The 21,096-nt window shown below is 46.7% G+C and overlaps 1 protein-coding gene across 1 annotated transcript; it reads left to right on the top strand.

Moving 5' to 3' along the window:
• Positions 1-929: 929 nt before the first annotated feature.
• On the top strand, positions 930-20,070 carry Fam3d (FAM3 metabolism regulating signaling molecule D). The gene is made up of 8 exons (XM_090355287.1): positions 930-994; positions 3,991-4,011; positions 6,465-6,582; positions 8,275-8,333; positions 10,532-10,582; positions 17,213-17,297; positions 18,559-18,685; positions 19,651-20,070. Exons 2-8 carry the CDS (start codon positions 3,993-3,995, stop codon positions 19,738-19,740), a joined length of 549 nt encoding a protein of 182 aa, XP_090211413.1. The 5' UTR covers positions 930-994; positions 3,991-3,992; the 3' UTR covers positions 19,741-20,070.
• The last annotated feature ends 1,026 nt before the right edge of the window (positions 20,071-21,096 follow it).

The raw sequence follows: 21,096 nt of genomic DNA, 5'->3' as shown, positions 1-21,096 counted from the left end.
AGAAGGCAGGGGAGAAGCTGAGTGGGACAGACTCTCTGGTTCTTGTAAGTCAAGGGAGAGGACAGGGAGCTGTGGATGTTCACCCCATGTGTCAGATTGTTCTCTGATTACAGGGGAGTCAGTCAGGAGGCAATCTGGCTGTGAGAGAGGGAAGGTCACGGAGCTGTGGCCTGTCTTGACGCTGCTGGATGAGTCTAATATGGGCTTATTTGTAGTGGCTCTGAGTTGATGGAAAATGTGGAGGGGTGCCTCCCCAGCTCACTCTGAAAGCTCGCCTATTACTATAACATCCCTCCCAAGAAACCGTAATGTCAGTGGCAAAGGCATTCCCATACCCACTCTGGCAGAGGCTGAGGTTTTCCTAGCCACCCAGCACCAATGTCTGCCCTGAGCAACATACACAGTACTGTGATACCCTAGGGAGAGGATCGCCTCTTGTTGTACAGCTGCAATTCTGCAGCCTCACGGGACATCTGAGCGAAATGCTATATTAAAAATGCAGAACCCCGCCCCCTCCAAGCTGGACCAGCATGGTTCACATCTGTAATCCTAGCTACTTAGGAGGCTGAGATCTGAGGATCACAGTTCAAAGCCAGCTAGAGCAGAAGAACAGGGAAAGCGATCCCTGGATTCATGTGGAAGAAAGTTTCCACGAGCATGGGTGGCACTCTTCATTCGACCTTCTCGTGGTTTGTATCTCACCATGTGCCCCACGGTCTGGATCTTGGTGTGGTATGGTCTACACCAACAACAAGGGGTCTCACCAAGTCGTGCCACTGCTGGAATATGGATGGAACTGGTGTGTGGACCTCTTATGTGGCCTTGTACTTGGCCTCAAGCTGTGGTCTGGCCTTGTGGCCTTCTAGCACAATCTTCTTGCCCCCAGGTCTGATTCGCCTCTCTGCCCTCATCTTTGCCCTGGTGGCCATATGGATCTTCCTTCGCAGATCCTCCATCTTCAGCCATAAAACTGTCCGTCTGCCACGCTGGCTGGGTGAGAGGGGCCCCCAGCAGGGCAGGGTCTGTGTACTGGGGCTGGGGACCAGGGACATGTTCCACCCTACATCTCAGGATGAGTCTCGTGTGACAAGTGTGCAGGTGCCTTTGACCCCAGTCATTTGGTAGGAAGGGTATGAGAAAGGCTAGAGGGAAGGAGAAAGGAACAGAAGAGGAGTGGTTCCCTAGACTGGTTGCTTCCTCTATCCGGAAGCCTCCTCAGGCACACCCCTGGGCCTGTTTCCCAGATTTCATGTATCTGCTTAGGTCACCCACTCAGAGTCCTTCCCTGGACGCTCCAGCTCCGACCACAATCACTGTCCTCATTTGGCCTCTCTCCTGCCAAAGAACAGTGCTGCTGTTCATTCATTCATTTCCTTGGTTGCTCGCTGTCTCCACATCCTAGAATGTAACTTTTCCTGAAGGAAAGACTTTTATCTTGTTTATGTAGATCCCTGGATCAGAGTAGGTGCCTAATAAATAATGAATAAAAGAAAATGGGAGGATAGAGGGATGGAAAGACAGGTGCATAATAATGAGTAGATGACGGATGGGTGGATGGATGGATGGATGATAGATGGATAGGGAAGAAGGGAGGGAAGAAAGGAGAGAGGGAAAGAGAGGAAGAAAGAAGGAAAAAGAAATAGTAGATGATGGATAGGAGGACAAGTAGGTAGGTATGTAGGTAGGTAGGTAGATAAGTAGGTAGGGAGGGAGGGAGGGAGGGAGGCAAATAGATAAATAGATGAGTAAATGATAGATGGATGGATGGACAAGTGAACAGATAAATGACTAGATAATATATGGGTGAATAGAATGGCAGGTGGGTGGGTGAGGGGGTAGGTGAATGACTGAATGAACAAATAAATGATAGATGTTCGTGGTGCTTCACCTACATCTCATCTAATCTGTGCAGATGCCCTAGGAAGGTCTGTAGTGTGGTTATGAAGTGTACTCACTCATGGCCTGTAGCATGATTTCATGTATCCTAAGAAAATAAAAGTTTAAGGAGATTTTTGGGTATTCACCCAAGCTCCCCCTTGAAAGAAATGGGAGCCCAGATCTCCATAATCAAATCTTGTCTGACAAAGGGAGGAGAAAGGGATTTCTACTTCCACATTTATACTCCTGGGAGACCATGCCACCTTCACGAACAGAGTCCAACATAATCTGCAATGACCCAGGCCAGCTTTCCACTTCATAAGACACTTGAAGCCAATCACTCCATATTTAACACAGCCCCTCAGGGGAGGCCTGAGATGCCCCAAGCATCTGCATCTTGTCAACCACACCCCACCTCCCACCCATGCTGGGATAACTTAGAAGTCCATCTTAATGGTCAGAAACCACTATGTCCCCAGCCCAGAGGCCTGATTTTATAGACCAGAGATCACCTTGGCTCAGAGGTGCAGGAGTCCTAGGGTATCCCCTGCAGCCACAGCCCACAGGGGAGGCACAGCCATTGGAAGGAGACCCCAGTAATTCTTGTGTGTCAGAACTCAGCCACCTGGGTTTTGACAGATCAATACTTGTAATTCATGATCATCAGGTGTCAGGCTCTGTGTAAGGTCCCAGGGACCCCAAAATAAATGCCTGCTCAGGATTTGAGTGAGACAATTTACATGGTCCAGGATGACAGGAGCCAAGGTCACCAGAAATACTAGCAGTGACTGTGTGCGGAATGGCAGCTGTTAAAAAAACCTCTAGAGAGTTTTCCAGCCTTGCCACCTCCCATAGTAACTCTGAAACACATATGTTACTATGGCAGATCTTCATTTTTGTTATTATTGCCCTGATAGGTAATAATAACAATAATAATTGGCTCCCTGTGTAATCCAGTCCGTTTTATTTTATGTGTTTAATAACTTGCAGTCTGTTAGAGAAGGAAGTACTCAGTGTCCCCAGAGGAGAAAACACTTTTCTGAAGGAAGCTCACAAGCATTTTTCCCAGCCACCAAAGGGCTCCAGCAGCCCAGAAATGATTTCACTTGATTTAGGCTGCACTTTTCCAGACTAGGGGATATGTGACAAGTTCAACTGTAACTGGCTTCAACAAGACAAGATGTCACCTAATTGGGAAGTCCAGGGACACTGACTTCAGGTGTTATCAAATCCCTAGGTGCCGACACAGGACCAAACCAACAACAACTATGCAATTCCACCCTTTTTATTGGGTCCTAGGGTCAGACAGTGAGCTAGACCTTCCTGCATTCTCCAAGCCAGTGAGGAGGGACATGATGGTCTTCTCGTGTGTGGTCAAGAAAACTGAGGTTGGGGAAGGTGAAGCATCATATACTGGAGGTAGAGTTCAACCTCCAGGGGCTCACAGCCCAGCACAGTTTCTTTTGAGAAGAGGCCAGGCACAGTCGCTCATGTCTGTAATCCCAACTACTTGAAAAGCAAAGATGAAGAGGATTGTAATTTGGGGTCATCTCAGATAAAAGATAGCAAGACCTGTCCCCCCATCTCAATCAGTACGAGGTGGCTGTGGTCCAATCTATGGGTTGAGGTCAGCCCTGGGCAAAAGATGAGACCCTACCTGAAAAATAGAGCAAACAAGTGAGGGATCTAAGGGGGAGGGTCAAGTAGTAGAGTCTTCCCTAATCAGCAGGTAGCTCTAGATCAGATCCCAGCAGACTAAAACACAAGTCCTTTGTGTCCACATATGTGCAGTGTGTGTTCATGAATGCATATATGCATGTGTCTGTGATTGTGTTTTTGTGTACACATATGTGTACATGTATATTTCTCTGTGTGCCTATAAACACAGGCAACTGAGCTTTTACATAGGTACGCATATAACTGTATGTGTGTGTGTACGCATGCGTGCATGTGTTTACATGGGCATGTGCGCATGTGTGATGAATCCCAGATGAGGTAGGGCTGCTAGTTCATGTCAGAAGTGACCCTATAAAGCCCCAACCGCATCTCCAGCCCCATTCCTTCCTACCTGGCCAGAGACTGCTGTCTAATTACTCTGTCTCTCTCTAACAGGCATGGCCTCTTCGGAGAACCGTGAGTATCACCACTCTATCCTACACACACACACACACACACACACACACACACACTCCCTTGCATCCTGCTGCTCTCGCAGTAGACATAACCAATCGATCTCAGCATCCTTTCCAGCCAGGCTCACAGGGCAGCCTGAAAGTCTTCACCATTAAGCCTCTAGCAGTAGCTCCAAACTGACACTTAAGAGGAAAACTATTTGACCACTCTGACCTAAACCAATTCCCCAGTTTCACAGTTGGCAAACATTTCTGGCAGTTTACCCAGCAGATTGGCAGAGGAGTGGCTGAGGTTCCTGACTGGTACCCACCCCATCCGTCCCATGCTTGTGACAGCAGGCCAGCTCCATCCAGGCCTTTAACAACCCTTTTCCAGAGGGGTGGACTCCAGGGTTTAGAGCAGCTGGTCTGCGTGGTGGGGGTGGGGGGTTGGGGGTCAGGGGCAGCCCCTCAGTCAGAGCCCAGAGAGCAAATCCGACTCTAAGTGGCTAAGCCTTCCCCTTACCCCCTTGGGGCATCGCCTCTCTTCATCCAGCAACTGACCATGAAGGCTGGATGGTCAGAAAATCAATTCTGGAAAAGCTGCTTAAGCTGGGCTGTTGACAGCAGGTTTGTCAGACTTAGCTGTAAGTTGATGAGTCTCTGTGCAAACTCCAAGGGTGGCCCTAGGGTGTGAAATCACCCCTCTTCCCTGCAGAGGCAAGCACCCCTGGTCTCAGGAGAAAAGGCCTGTCTTGGAGGAGGGCAGGTGCATAAGGTACAGTCCAAGGCTCCCCAGGGGGAGAAGAAAGCATGCTCAGCCAACACCACAGTGGAACAGGGGCCCTGGGCTGGGGGTCTTTGCCCAAGCAAAAGGAAAGGTAAGCCTGACACAGCCTGAAGCCATAGCCCCTCCTAGGGGCACCTACCCCCTGCCTTTACACTGGTTTGATCTCAGGAGCAACATCAGGTAGACGCCAACAGTGAGGACAGAGAACCATCTAGACAATCCTTTTTAGCCATCCCAGCTGGCCCATCAACCAGACAGCCAAAACCAACAGGCAACTAGACACAGGCTGCACAGGTTCTAGAAAGACTACCTGATCATACTCAGAAGGGCCACAAGGTTGCCAGCCTTATACCAGTGGGCAGGGCTCCCCTGAAGGAACCTACTTTCCCTGAAGGCTCCCTCTATGCCTGAGAGAACTCAGTGTGCAAGCCATATCTTCCCTACCAGCCCAAGGCCTGGCCTGGCACAAAGCCATATATTCACCCAGCTAGGCATGGCAGCTACTGAGTTCCTTTAATGAGGTGGTAAATATAAAGAGCTTATCATTCTGCCTAACACCCAGAAAGCCTGCAAATTTGCTCCAATGCCACACTGGCAGAGTGGCTCAATACCTGGCACAGGACCCAAGGGAAAGCAGTTGTCCTCGGTTCCTTCCAGGTGGACACTCTCTCATCTCTTGCCCAGTCCTGCCTTACAACTGCCACACAGTGCTAAATATAAAAAAAAAAAACACTCATTAGGATAAACTAGAACCTGCCAGGCTGGAGGCACAGACGGCGTCCCAGCTCACAAAGATCTCACTACGGGCTGAGCTCTGTCCACACGGGGCCCTGACCACGTGTTCTTCCAATGCCAACCCCCAGTGGGTGGTGCTACATCAGGAATGCCCAATGGGTTGCAGAACATCAAGTAGGGTAACTCCACTATGTGCTGGTCTTAGTAGGTACTCAGTAAATGCGGGATTTGTGAAGGATGTGGGGTGATTTGGTGCTGGGGCTTGAACTCAGGGGCTGGGCACTGTCCCTGACCTGTTTGTGTTGTTGTTGCTGAATGCTAGTACTCTTCCACGTTGAGCCACGGCATCACTTCCAGTTTTCTAATGGTTAGCTGTAGGTAAGAGTCTCATGGACTTTCCTTCCCCAGACTGGCTTTGAACCATGATCCTCAGATCTTAGCCTCCTGAGTAGCTAGAATAACAAGGGTGAGCCACCACCACCCTGGCTTGTGACAGACTCCTGACACTCAATATCTGCTGAGCCATGCTTGGGGATGCCCAAGAACCCAGCAGGAAAAGTCCATTTCATAGATGAAGAAAACAAGGCGAGAGGAACTTAAGGACTTCCTTCAAAGGAATCCAGTCTAAGAGAAGCCTTCACATCCGAAGCTTGGGCCTCTGGGCGGTCGCCAAGGCCCTCTGGAAGCTCAGAAGATTTTTGTGGCCCCAAAGAGTTTCTCATGAGAATCCCTACCTCGTGGTGACTGGAATAACCAACCAGTATTCACTCTTTCGGGACGAGAGCTATGATGAGTAGTCTCTAAGTTAATTCCACAGGGGCCAGACACACAGCCAGGCTCCTGTGTGCTTCGATGAGGTTGGTAGAGGCACTATTAAAAGGTCCTGAACATCCAGACTGTGGTGCTTCCCAAGTGGTGGCCCACCAAAGCTGGTCTCTTTCCCTCCCCAGGGGTGGAGAAGACCAAGTGTGGGCTCAGCAAGCCCTGCCCAAACAACTTCTTTGCATTTAAACTCTGCAGTGGAGCTGCCAACGTCGTGGGCCCTTCCATGTGCTTTGAAAATGAAATGTAAGTACCTGGGGGGTGGATGGGAGCTAGGTCTTGCATTCCTTCCATTCATTTGTTCATTCATTCATTAGCAAGTTCGGGGATAGATGTATGGCCAGTGATGTCACTTTTCCTCCCCAGCATCCTGGAGAGGGGTCTAAAGAACATGAAAGTAGCTGGGTGCTGGTGGTCCCTGCCTATAATTCTAGCTACCTAGGAAAGCTGTGAAATTCTTACCTCCAATAAACTACTCAGAAAAAGCCAGAAGTGATGCTGTGACTCAAGTAGTAGAGAACTAACCTTAAGTACAAAGAGGCTCAGGGACAGCATCCAGGCTCTGAGTTCAAGCCCCAGGACCAATTTTGAAGGAGAAGGAGAAGGAGAAAAAGGAGGAGGAGGAGGAGGAGGAGGAGGAGGAGGAGGAGGAAGGGGAGGGGGGGGAGGAGGTGGAGGGGGAGGGAGAGAAAGAAAGAAAGAAAGAAAGAAGGAAGGAAGGAAGGAAGGGGGGTGGGGGGAGGGTAATGGGGACCAAGACATGTGGAAGGGTATCAATGTATGTGAATTAATGCACCTTCTATCTGGCAAATATCATGTAACCCTTTATTAAATACAATAAAAAATATTAAAAAAAAGAAAGAAAGAAGGAAGGAAAGAAAGATGGAGAGAGAACAGGAAAATGAGGCTCAGATAGGGTCACCTGCTAAGCTAAACATAGGAGTTCCTGACTTTTGAACTCAGGTCCATCTAACAGCCAAGCTGGGCTTTTTGCAGGGGATGCCTATAAGCAAAGGTCCAGATCAAGACCTAGACATGAAAAGCCCAGGAGAAGCAGGTAGCTGCGCTGCCACCTAGACATAGGAGAAAGATGATGTACCCCTCACCCAACCCAGATAGTGGGAACGGTCCTGAGACAACCTCACCCTAAAGCAGAGGAAGGATGAGTCTTATAAAGTCAAGATTCAGAACCTAAATGCAATTTGTTTAGGCAAAACAAGAACCATACTAGTTCATGTATCTAAAAGGCCAAAAGGCATGAGCTCGATCCAGAGGTTCAGCCTAGCTCATGAGGGTTCTTTCTTACATTTTCTTTTGCTCTACTTCCTCTGACTTCATGTCTCTCTCCTGAAAACTGGGCTTTTCTGTGCAGTAGAAGATGGAGTCGCTGGTTGGAATGACCACTTAGCCCAACACAGCACCCCACTGAATCTCTTTGACTACCCTGGGTTACATGACCATGCCTGACCACTCACTGGGACCAGAGGCCTCGAAGGCCCTGCTCACTCAGCCCTGGGACAGGGGGATCCCAAGAGCCACCCAGCCTGAGAGTAGAGGGCAGCCTTTCCAGAGGACTGGTATATGTGCTAGGCCAACAGGAACATAGCTGTGGCCATGAGGGGACCTGTCACCCCACGATGGCCCTTTCTGGCCTGGAGAAGGGGGCTTCCTCCAATTCCAGCATGTCAGAGTCCCCAGACAGGGGCCTTGCATCTTCTTTTAGCACACTGCTCAGAGACAACTACTCCAAGAATGTGACTCACCACTAGCTTCCAGGAAGGAACTAACAGCCCAGATCTTCCATGTGTTTTCCTTGAGATTCTGTCCTGAGCCCCCCACCTCCCCACCCCCACTCCTCAGAGTTCCTGTCACAAAAGCAGAATGATGGTTCTTCACTTAGAACCCCAGGTTATGCTCTGTTTCTCTTCCTACCTTCAGTATCATGAGTCCTGTGAAGAACAACGTGGGCAGAGGCCTGAACATTGCCCTGGTGAATGGTGAGTGGTCCCCATGGTCATTCCACAGATGTGGTCAGCAGCTGGTGTGGGCCAGGCCTTACCTGGCACTGGAGACAGCTAGGAACTAGAAGAGCAAGGTCTGGCAGTAAGGGAGCCAGCATATGAGGAGCAGCCAGGGAAAGTTCCAGAGTTGGGGGTGATGGGCAGCTCAAATAACCAGGAAAGAAAAAAAAAACAAAACAGAGAGGTTCCTGCCAGGCAAGAGAAACATGGCACAGAGCAGGGGAGGCAGGAGCAAGAAGGGAAAGGAGGAAAAGGGACCTGGGCTGAGCTGCAGAAGCAGGCAGCAGAGAAAGATGAGGATGGGGAGGCTGACACTGGCAGGTGCAGAACAAAGCATTCACAGGCGTACTCAGCATAGGGTCTGCAGTGCCAGCCCTCCGTTCAGAGACCTCCCAGCTCAGGCTAGAGGCATGAGGCAGGGAGACTGGAACACTGTCACAATAATTCTGCAGAGCCAAAGGTGAGGGGTCCTGCAGGGTCAACCCTTCCATGTGTGTAAGAACCCAGAGGACTGTGAAAACCTCAGTTGCCATCTCTCATGACAAGTGTAGGAAATGGTTCTAGCTGCAGCCAGGCTGGCTGAAACTTCTCTTAAACAACAGACACCTGAGAGGCTCTCCTGCCTTGTACACCCTCACAAAGCCAAGACTTTTTTTTCTTTTAAATAACAATTCTCAGTGACCGTGAAAGCTAAAATAGATTGGACACTTATAGGGGGCTAGGTAGAATGGAACTCTCTTCAAATCTCCATTTTCCAGGAAAGAATCAAGCTAAACAAGGTTAGGCAACTTGCCCAAGATCACACAGCCAATGGAATTACCTAATACCAAACCTAGATCTGGCTGCCTCTAGGTCTTAATCACTCAGCTGAAGCATCTCCTTAGGCTAGAAGAGTCTCCGGGCAAGTCTATAGAACTGTGTGACAGTGACAGGGAGTGTCACAAATCATCCCTGAGCCTCAGGCTGATTCCCTGCCTGCATAATGAGCCAGAACAACAAAAGCACTGCTACACAGTGATATTCTTAACCTCTTAGTGGGCAAAGCTTCCTTTGAGAAAGTGGTTATAGTATGTTATCCACCCCGTAACATTTCCAGAAAGACACACAAAGGTAGTTTTGTTGCTCTCCATGGAGCCCAGGTGAAGCTCTATGGGACTTCAAGAAGCCAGAAGGGGCTGCCAAGTGAACCTGCTGGCACCAGCCCAGGCATGTGCCAGTGTCCCCACCTTCTTCCAGAAGCCACAGTGGCCATCTCTTCTGCAACACTGCCATCTAGTGGTGAAAAGTGAGAACTGTGCCTTTCCTCCAACCTACAAGGTTCGCTTAGAGGACTTGGGGACTTTCTCTCAAAACCTAAGGGAACCTGAGCATCACTTAATCCAGTGCACATCTTTACCTTCCAAAAGTTGCAGGACTCAAGTTGAGGATTTTCTATTTAGGGGTGATAATTATGTCAAAAAAGTCCTTATTACTGTTCTGTAACTAAAATGTATACGAATGTATCTATCTGTTCAAAATCTCATTTGGTGCAGACACTGGTAATCCTAGATATTCAGGAAGCTGAGTTCTGAGGATAATAGTTTAAGCCAGGTAGGAAAGTCCATAAGAGATTTATCTATATTTAATCACCCCCCACCCCCCAAAAAAAAGCCTGAAGTGGAACAGTGGGTCAAGTGGCAGAGAACACAAAAACTTAAGGACCCTGCTCAGATTTCAAGCACCAGGACACACTCTCTTTCTCTTCCTCCCTCTCTCTCTCTCTCTCTCTCTCTCTCTCTCTCTCTCTCTCTCTCTCTCTCTCTCTCTCTCTCTCTCTCTCTCTCTCTCCCTCCCTCCCCTCCCCTCCCCTCCCCTCCCCTCTTCTCTCCCTCCCTCCTTCCCTCCCTCCCTCCCTCCCTCCCCCCTCTCCTCTCCTCTCTCTCTCTCTCTCCCTGTCACAATTGGCAAGACAAAACACAAAAGCCCCTTGGCTAACTTCTTTCTGATTCTAGGCCAGACATTCTTGTATCTCTCAAATCAACCCAGCACCCTCTGGGGACTCCTTTGGTCTTAAATGCACTCTGTAGGACCCATTCTCATTCTGTTTTATTTGTTGCCCTTGTTGTTTCAGCCCAATGACCATCAGAATAAGTGGCATTTACAGCGAGTAACCATTCTGCTCTCTTGTCCACCAGGGAGCACAGGACACGTGGTGAGACAGGGCGCCTTCGACATGTACTCAGGAGGTAGGCATCTCTGGAGCACTGGGGAGCCTCGGGCGCAGGCGTCAGGGGGCTAAGGGTCATGTGGCCTTTCTTGGGATCTTCCATGTTGCAGATCCCGAGACAAAGGTTTGAGTACAATGGTTTATTCAGGGGCTGGTGTCAGGAAATGTGCACAGGGGTGGGACATGTATGGCCGAAAGAAGGAAGCGAACACAACATTACCTCCACACATTTCTCAGACTGGGATAGGCCCAGACAGGGAGTTGAGGGTTGTGGGGAAATCACCGCGCCAACCAGAACCTCCAGTTTACCACTGGCCCACGGATTCTGGAGGACTGGATGACCCAAACAAAAAATGCCATGTTGCCTTTGGGACCAGACATCTGTGCACTGATGAGCTGAGGAGAGGGGTGAGGGTTGCAACAGATGCTGTCTCTCAACTCTGCTGGGAAATCTGGGGTCTTGTCCAAGGACATGGAGGTTCACAGTAGAACCAGGAATGGCAGTCTGTAAGGTCAAAGGATGACCTCAGAAAAAAAGGTTCAGAAAGGTTTCTCCCTAGAATTCTAGCTACTCGGGAGATGTGAGGATTGCAGTTCAAAGCCTGCCTGAGTAGCCAGACAAATACAGGAGATTCTTAATTACAATTAGTCAGCAAAAAGCAGGACTAGAGGCATGTCTCAAATGATAGGGATCCAACTGTGAACAAAAAAAGAAAACAAGAACACAAACCTCTGAGTTCAAGTGCTGGACCAAAAGGATATGGATATATGGATGGATGGATGGGTGGATGGATGGACAGAAAAATAAATAAAAATAATGGAAACCTATCAGCACATTTACAGAGAGCTCACACTCTCATCCACACCCACATCTAACCCAGGCCTGTCCTCTGTTCTGTGAGATCATAGGTTTTTTTCCCCACATATTGTAATTGTAATTGATAGAAGGGTTACATTATATTCACCAGAAGGTGCTTTACTTCACATACATTGATACCCTTTCTCATGTCTTGGTCCCCAATTCCCTCCCCACACCTCCACCCTTCATCTTGTTTTCCCCTCTTCCCTATCCGATTTCAAATAACCAAATAAGCATATATACAATATATCAGATAACAAGGTGAAATATTGTAACCATATGAGATAACCAAGGGACAGCAAAAGAGATGAGAGATAACATAGTACATTAAGAACAACAATCACTCATTATATGGCTTTTGTTACTATATCCTGGAGGTCCTTTCTTTTAGTGGCTTATATATGGCCTTATGTATCTAGGTTTTGTTCTATTGTAAATCTCTGCAAGGAGAACCCAAGATTTCTACTGAATATGACAAATGAGGGAAACCATTGAGCCTATGTTCCTTTGAGTCTGGCTTACTTCACTTAATATTACTTTTTTCTAAGTCTTTCTATTTCCTTACAAATGGGGCAATGTTGTTCTTTCTGACAGCAGCATAGAATTCCATTGTGCATAAATACCACATCTTGTTGATCCACTCATCAACTGAGGGGCATCTGGGTTGGTTCCATATATTTGCTATGGTAAATAGTGCTGCAATGAACATCATTGTGCTAGTGGATTTAGTATGCCCTTGTTTCTGGACAATTGGGTAAATGCCATCTAGTGGAATTGCTGGGTCATAGGAGAGCTCTATGTTTAGTCTTTTGAGGAACTGCCATACTGCTTTCCATAGTGGTTGAATGAGTTTGCACTCCCACCAACAGTATTGTAGTGATCCTTGCTGGCCACATCCCCTCCAGCATCTGTTGTTATTAGATTTCTTGATCATGGCCCTTGTAACTGGAGTGAGGTGGAATCTTAGAGTTGTTTTGATTTGCATTTCTTTTATGACCAGAGATGTTGAGCATTTCTTCATGTGTCTATAGGCCATTCTTATTTCTTCTTCAGAGAAGACTCTTTAAGTCTTTGACCCATTTTTTAATGGGATGGTTGTTACTTTGGAGATTAGTTTTGGAGTGATTCAATTTTTTGAGCTGTTGATATATTTTAGATATGAGGCCTTTGTCCGCTGTATGGTTGGTGAAGATCTTCTCCCACTCTGTAGGCTTCCTAATTAGTTTACTAGCTATGTCCTTTGCCATACAGAAGCTCTGCAGTTTAATGCAGTCCCACTTATCCAGTCTTTCTCTGATTTGTTGTGTTTCTTGGTCCTTACTAAGAAAGTTTCAACTTGTGCCAAGGAGACCTAGTGTATCTCCTATTCCTTCTGATAAAGTTTTCAGTGTATTTGTTTTACTTCAAGGTTTGTGATCCATTTGGAGTTAATCCTGGTGCAGGGTGACAAAGAAGGATCCAACTTTAGTTTTCTGCAGATGCTTAACCAGTTCTGCCAGCACCACTTGTTGAAGAGGCTGTCTTTCTTCCATTCTATTTTTTTGGCTCCCTTATCAAACATTAGGGGGCCATAGGTCTGTGGGTTAATATCTGGGTCCTCAGTTCTATTCCATTGTCTTCAGGCCTGTTCTTGTGCCAGTACAAAGCTGTTTTGGTCACTATAGTTCTCTAATAGAGTCTAAAGTTTGGTATTGAAATTCCTCCTGTGCTGTTCTTTCTGCTAAGAATTGTTTTTGCTATATGGGGTCTTTTATTATTCCAGATGAAATTTTAGATTGCCTCTTGTATTTCTTTAAAGAATGACATTGGGATATTGATGGGTATTGCGTTGAATTTGTACATAGCCCTTGGCAAGATTGTCATTTTCACGATGTTAATTCCTCCAATCCAGGAGTATGGGAGGTTTTTCCATTTCCTCAGTCCTGCTTTAATTTCCTTTTTCAGGGTGTTAAAGTTTTCATCAAAAAGGTCCTTTATATTCTTAGTTAAGGTAATTCCTAGGTACTTTATTTTCTTTGAGGCTATTGCAAAAGGAGTTGCTTTCCTGGTTGTTGCCTCGTTCATCTTATTGTCAGCATATAGGAAGGCAGTTGATTTTTTTTTCTATTATAAATAATGCTTTAATATTTTTTATTATAATTAGTAAAAGGGTTACATGATATTTGCCAGATAGAAGGTGCATTAATTCACATACATTGATACCCTTTCACATGTCTTGGTATCCGTTTCCCTCCCCCCCACACCCCCCACCCATCTTGGTTTTCCCCCCTTCCCTATCAAATTTCAAATATCCAAATACAAATAAATTCAATATATCAGATAACAAAGTGAGATACTATACCAATATGAGATAACCAAGGGACAGCAAAGGAGATGAGAGACAACATAGTACATTAAGGACAACAATCATTCATTATATGGCTTTTGTTTCACTATCCTGGAGGTCCTTTCAATTAGCTTCACATTATATGTCCTTATGTATCAAGATTTTGCTCTATTGCAAATCTCTGCTAGTAGAGCCCAAGGTTTCTACTGATTATGACGAATGAGGGAAACCATTGAGCCTAAGTTCCTTTGAGTCTGGCTTACTTCACTTACTATGATTTTTTCTAAGTCTTTCCATTTCCTAACAAATGGGGCGATGTCATTCTTTCTGACAGCAGCATAGAATTCCATTGTGTACAAATACCACAACTTGTTGATCCACTCATCAACTGAGGGACATCTAGGTTGGTTCCATATCTTTGCTATGGTGAATAGTGCTGCAATGAACATTGTTGTGCTAGTGGGTTTAGTATGTTCTTGTTTCTGGGTGGTTGGGTAAATGCCAAGTAGTGGAATTGCCGGGTCATAGGGGAGCTCTATGTTTAGCCTTTTGAGGCACTGCCACACTGCTTTCCATAGTGGTTGAACCAGTTTGCACTCCCACCAACAGTGTAGTAGTGATCCCTCCTGGCCACATCCCCTCCAGCATCTGTTGTCATTCGTTTTCCTGATCCTGGCCATTCTAACTGGAGTGAGGTGGAATCTTAGAGTTGTTTTGATTTGCATTTCTTTTATGACCAGAGATGTTGAGCATTTCTTCATGTGTCTATAGGCCATTTTTGTTTCTTCTTCAGAGAAGACTCTCTTTAAGTCTTTGGCCCATTTTTTAATGGGATAGTTGTTACTTTGGAGGTTAGTTTTGGAGTGATTCAATTTTTTGAGTTGTTGATATATTTTAGATATGAGGCCTTTGTCCGTTGTTTGGTTGGTGAAGATCTTCTCCCACTCTGTAGGCTTCCTGATTAGTTTACTAGCTATGTCCTTTGCCATACAAAAGCTCTGCAGTTTAATGCAGTCCCACTTATCCAGCCTTTCTCTGATTTGTTGTGATTCTTGGTCCTTATTAAGAAAGTTTCGACCTGTGCCAAGGAGGCCTAGTGTATCTCCTATTCCTTCTTGTAAAGTTTTCAGTGTGTCAGCTTTTACCTCCAGGTCTTTGATCCATTTGGAGTTAATTCTAGTGCAAGGTGACAAAGAAGGATCCAGCTTTAGTTTTCTGCAGGTGCTTAACCAGTTCTGCCAGCACAACTTGTTGAAGAGGCTGTCTTTCTTCCATTCTATTTTTTTGGCTCCCTTGTCAAAGATTAGGTGGCCATAGGTCTGTGGTTTAATATCTGGGTCCTCAGTTCTATTCCATTGGTCTTCAGGCCTGTTCCTGTAAGGCAGTTGATTTTTGAGGGTTAATTTTATACCCTGCTACCTTGCCAAAGTTTTGAATCAGTTCAAGCAGCTCGGGAGTAGAGTCTATAGGGTTCTTTAAATACAGAATCATGTCATCTGCAAAGAGGGAAAGTTTCACTTCCTCTTTTCCTATTTGGATGCCTTTATTGCTCTGGCTAGGAATTCTTTTGATGAGTTGCTGAAGATGGTTGGCCAGTATTTTATTGAGAAGTTTTGCATCAATGTTCATCAAAGAAATGAGTCTATAGTTCTCTTTCTTTGAAGAATCTCTGTCTGGTTTTGAGATGAGGATTATAGAGGCTTCGTAGAATGAGTTTGGCAAAGAGCCTTTGTTTTCAATTTCATTGAAGAGCTTGAGGAGTATTGGTGTGAGCTGTGCTTTGAAGACCTTATAGAATTCAGCTGTGAATCCATCTGGCCCTGGGCTTTTCTTGGGTAGAAGGTCTCTTATTGCCATTTCTATTTCAGTGCTTGAAATAGGTCTGTTTAGTTGGATTAGATCTTCTTGGCTCAATGTGGGTATGTTAGTATTAGCTAGAAATTCTCAAATTTGTTGGCATAAAGGTTTGAAAAGTATTCCCTTATGATGCTCTGGATCTTGATAATTTCTGTCATGATATTACCAATATCGTCTGTGATTTTGTTTATTTAGGTGTCCTCCCTTCTTTTTTTTTGGTAAGATTTGCTAAAGATCTGTCAACTTTGTTAGTTTTTTCAAAGAATCAACTCTTTGTTTTGTTGATTCTTTCTACAGGTTTTTTGGACTCCAATTCATTTAGTTCTGCTTTGATTTTAATAATTTGCTTCCTTCTACTGGGATTAGGGTTGGTTTGTTGCTCTTTTTCCAAGAGCTTAAGGTGTGACATTAAATTGTTGGTCTGCGATTTTTCCAATTTGTTATTGTAGGCACTCAGAGCTATAAATTTTCCTCTGAGTACTGCCTTTTCTGTGTCCCAAAAGAGCTGGTATTTTGTGTGCTCCTTTTTGTTAAATTTTATAAACTGTTGAATTTCTGTTTGAACTCCTCGATGACCCATTGGTGATTCAACAATGTGTTGTTCAATCTCCATGAGTTACAGGGTTTTCGTTGGTAGAAATTGGTGTTCAGTTCCAATTTGATGCCTTTATGGTCTGAGAGAGTGCAGGGAATAATTTCAGTGTTTCTGAATCTGCACAGGTTTGTTTTATGCCCTAAAATATGGTCTGTTTTGGAAAATCTTCCATGTGCTGCTGAAAAAATGTATATTGTGTTGTTGCTGTGTGGAATAATCTGCAGATGTCTGTTAGATCTAGTTGATCTATACAGTTGTTCAATTCTGAGGTTTCTCTGTTGAGTTTTTGCCTGATTGATCTGTCCATAGGTGAGAGTGGTGTGTTAAAGTCACCAACAATCACTGTGTTTCGATCTATGTGTGGTTTTAGTAAAAGTAAAGTTTGCTTGATGAAGTTTGGTGCTCCGGGATTAGGTGTGTAGATATTTAGGATGGTTATGTTGTCCTGGAGGAGAGCTCCCTTTATTAGTATGCAATAACCTTCTTTGTCTTTTCTCACTATTTTATCTGATATGAGGATGGCAATTCCAGCCTGTTTATAGGGGGCGCTAGCTTGATAAACTTTGTTCCAACCTCTCACTTTCAAAAAATGTTTGTTTTGGGGGGCAAGATGTGTCTCTTGAAGACAGCAGAATGATGGATCTTGCTTTTTGATCCAACTAGACAGTCGAGATCATAGGTTTTGAGAGGCATTAAAGACAAATAGTGATCTCAGGTGGTAGAGTGCCCAGCCTGGGCTCATTCTCCAGTAAAAGACACAAACAGATGGTTGACACAGCCCCTGGTAGGATGCTGGGGCTCTGTTTCCAGGGTCCCAATTGTTCAAGGCTCTAAGTCAATAGGGACAATGTGAGCAGAAGGAAAAGTCAAGGCTGAGCAAAGAATCTAGAGACCCCAAGAGCTCAGGATGCTCCCCTGGCTTCTGCCTGCCTTAGGGCAGTAGAAGAGAATGAGAATGGACCAGCAGTCATATCCCCTCCATAACCAACTCCTCCTTTTTTCCCCTCCTCAGACCCCAATCTCCTAGTGAAATTCCTTGTAGAAATTCCAGAGGGCATACTGGTGCTGGTGGCCTCCTATGATGACCCAGGGACCAAGTAAGTGCAAAGCGCCACCTGTTGGTTCCCCCACACCAAATATTTGTATGCCCCTTGATACTTCTGCCAACTCCACCCTCTGGCAACTTATTCTAAAGAAATAAGCAAGTGAGTGTGCAAAGAGGTGCTCTGGTAGATTCTTCACAGTCCCCCCAAAGTGGTGATAAACTAGCCTGACTCATACCTAGAATCCTAGCTACTCAGGAGATTGAGATCTGAGGGTCACAGTTCAAAGCCAGCCCAGGCAGAAAAGTCCATGAGACTCTTCATCTCCAATTAACCACCAGAAAATCAGAAGTGGAGCTATGGCTCAACATGATAGACTGCTAGCCTTGGGTAAAATAGCTCAGGGACAATGCCCAGTCTCTGAGTTTAAGCCCCACAACTGACAGGAAGGGGGGAGGGAGGGAGAGAAGAGGGGAGGGAGGGAGGGAGGGAAGAAAACTACAAGTGCTCCTCCATTTAATAACAGCTATGGCAGACTGCAATCTGAGTTGTGGGGATGTGTAAAAAAACATATTGCATCAAAAATAATAAAGCCAGATACAGCTCCACAAGACTCCAATTAACCAGCAAACTGTCAGGCTGGAAGCATGGGCCAAGTGATAAAGCCCCAGCCAGGAAATGAAAGCCAAGCAAGAGTACAAGGCTCTGAGTTCAAATCATAGTACTACCTACCCACCCATCCCCGAAAATGGTGTGAAAAATATCTACATGGAGAAATATCCAACCTCTAGAGCAAAGTGAGAAAAAAATAATTCTATACAGTCATGAGTGTGTAACATCCGTTTGTTATACAAGAATGAACTGCGTACGACATGGGCCCACAAAGCTAGGCTGTGTACTGACACTGCGGCCCTCTGAGCCTGTGCAAATACACTTTACCATATTCATGTGTTAAGTAAATTACCTGACAATCCATGTTGCACGACCAGCCTATTGTGACGCAACTGTGACTGCATTAGAATCCCTAGAACATTTACATCCAGGGAGGAGCTACTTCCTGGTGAGGCCCTGTATTTGCAGAGGATCTTGTGTAATATTTATGAATGGAGCAGTGCTGGCATTGTGCCCCTCCAGCTGTACCCTGAGAATGCCTGGGACAAATCCCCTGGTCCCTCAGGGGACCCCCATGAACTCAGGACTCCATCCAGGACAGAGGCTTCCTGACAGCCTCCCCACCGCACCCCCACCCCCAGCCCCATGTCCCTAAGCTCACCCCCTCCCCCTCCCTCCTTTCCTTGTCTCTGGTCCTGGACAGAATGAATGACGAAATCAGGAAGCTCTTCTCCGGCCTGGGGAGCACCTTCGCCGGGCAGCTGGGCTTCCGGGATAGCTGGGTCTTCTTAGGGGCCAAAGAACTCAAGAGCAAAAGCCCCTTTGAGCAGGTGAGTTCCTGGCTGCCTCCCTGTCAGCAAGGGGTGAGGGGTGAGGAGCAGTGATATTCCCCCAGCCCCCAGGGAGTGCCACCACTAGCCTTCCACTGCAGAGGTAGGTCCCTGAGGCCCCAGGACAGGACTCTGGGAAGAGGGATAGCTGAGACTGTTCTGGACTGCCAGGTGCTCTTCCTCCTTTTAAGCTAAAGGTCTTGACCTATCGGAAGTGGCCAGGCTCCTGGAAGACCAAAGCGCTGTGCCCTCATTCCCACACACAGGAAGCAGCCTGGAGAATTTCTACTTCATTTCCTCGTTGCTCAGTTATTTCAGCAGAGGATTTTGCCACTTACAATTAATTGTGTGTGTGTGTGTGTGTGCGTGTGTGTGTGTGTGTGTGTGTGTGTGTGTGTGTGTACACTTCATAAACTAAGCCTGAGCTAGCATTTCAAATACAGCCTGGCTTTGTTCTCTTCTGGGTTTCTTAGCAGTCATTAGTTGATATATCCCAGGGGTTCTGCTGCCTTTCTGCCAGCGAACCATGGGCTCTCTGGGTCTCAGTTTCCCCATCTGTACAGTAGGGACAGTTTGTAGCTCCTGGAACCACTGTGCAGATTAAACATATAAAGCAGTCTAGAATCGTATTGGCCAACTAACAGTGCTCATGGATCACTGGTCTTTTTCTCCTTTTCCTGTGAATATGGCTGCTTGGGTGTCCTAGGGAGATAAGCAATGAACAAGCTCAAGTTCTGCTTGCTCCCTCCATCTATCTGCACCCTCCCCCCCCACACACACAGCCTAACCAGCAGTTACTGGGCTCCGATCCCATTTCTTAGACTCTGGGTAAGTCACAGCTCCTATTTGAGCCTCTGTTTCCCCATCTGTGAAATGGAGCTGAGATGAGGACAAAGCAAGGGAGCCATTTGAGATGTTGAGCCTCTGCTGTCGTCTACATCTCTCTTTTTCTCTTTCCTCTCTAGTACTTGAAGAACAACCCAGAAACCAACAAATATGAAGGATGGCCAGAGCTGCTGGAGTTGGAGGGCTGTGTGCCCCGGAAGGTATTCTAGGCTACTTATTGCCCTTCCTGGGCCAGGAACCCAAACAACTTTCTGCCTGACTTGGGTGCAGAGCTCAGGGTTGCAGCAGCTGGGCCAGTGGGACAGACCAGGAGGAAGAAGAGGACATAGCTGTGTGGACAGAGCCCACTGCCCTGCATGGAGGACCTGCCAGCCCTCCGCAGCAATGAAAAGCTTCCTGTCCTGTGCCCCTGCCCCCACCCCCTGGCAGTGATGGCTCAGGCTTTGTGGAGAGAACTGGGGTTCTCTGTTGGGGACTGGGGGTTACCAGAAGGACTGGCTGCCCATATTTGAGCAAGATTAAATTCTATTTTTGCTGATTCTGAATGGACTTTCATGTATGTGTGTGTGTGTGAGTGAGAGAGACAGACAGACAGACAGACAGACAGACAGACAGACACAGACAGAGAGAGACAGAGAGACAGAGACAGACAGATTGAGTCAGACAAAGAGCAAGCTAAGAGCTGGTCCTGGAGCTTGAATTCAGGATCTGGGTGTGATCCCTGAGCTTTGTTGCTCAAGGCTAGCACACTACCTACCACTTGAGCCACAATGACATTTCCAGAGTTTTCTGTGATTAACTGGGGATAAGAGTTTCAGGAATTTTCTCACCCATGCTGTCTTAGAACCCAGATCCTCAGATCTCAGCCTCTGGAGTAGCTAGGGTTACAGGCGTGAGCCGCTGGTACCTGGCTTGCTTGGAGTTTCTAACCAGGAAGTTGGAATTGGTCTGGTTGTAGTTATCACAGGCCCTGCATTTGGGCAGGCAAAGGGTAATGCTTGGGGACAGCGGGATTCAAGCTCCATTTCATAGGAATGTCAATGAGATGTGTGTTTATTTGTTTGATCTGTGCAAGGTGAATGGGAACTGGGCAAGTCAGAAGCCGGGATACAGAGGTACAGAATGTCAACACACCCCGTATCTTAACAAGCACAGGAGGAACTGTAGCTCTGGGGAGGGAGCAGATGTGAGGCAGGCCAGGGGAAACAGCTGCCTGGCTTAGTCTGACTTCCTGGGAGCAGAGCCTGAGGCAAGGATTCTGTGCTGGGGGTGAGGGGAGGAGGGGAGGTCCAGGAGGGGTGCTGGCACTGTGGTGATATGAATTCCTAGGCACTTCTTCACTGTCCCTGTGGAAAGCAGTGACCACCTATGGCTTCACAGTGTGCTTCCAGCTAAGCCATAGCAGTGCCAGCTCCTGGTGGGTCACCGAAGCACCGTGAAGGAGGATAATGCAGGGAACGGGGTGCAACGTTGAATCTTGGACTCTAAATGGAGTCCAAGAAGGGCTTTATGGGAGCAGAAAGCCTGGTACTGAGCCTCCCACATGTGTGCAAAGGAGGTGGAGG

Source organism: Megascapheus bottae, chromosome 2, assembly GCF_031878675.1.
Source record: "Megascapheus bottae isolate mThoBot1 chromosome 2, mThoBot2.hap1, whole genome shotgun sequence".
NCBI classification, from domain to species: domain Eukaryota; kingdom Metazoa; phylum Chordata; class Mammalia; order Rodentia; family Geomyidae; genus Megascapheus; species Megascapheus bottae.
The sequence above is the reverse complement of the archived record's forward strand: the minus strand, read 5'-3'. Positions and strand labels throughout refer to the sequence as shown.

Excerpts from the sequence above, each read along its gene's own strand:
- Fam3d (XM_090355287.1), top strand. Across the intron at positions 17,298-18,558 it reads TATGATGACCCAGGGACCAA|AATGAATGACGAAATCAGGA; the intron begins GTAAGTGCAAAG and ends GGTCCTGGACAG. Across the intron at positions 18,686-19,650 it reads GCAAAAGCCCCTTTGAGCAG|TACTTGAAGAACAACCCAGA; the intron begins GTGAGTTCCTGG and ends TTTCCTCTCTAG.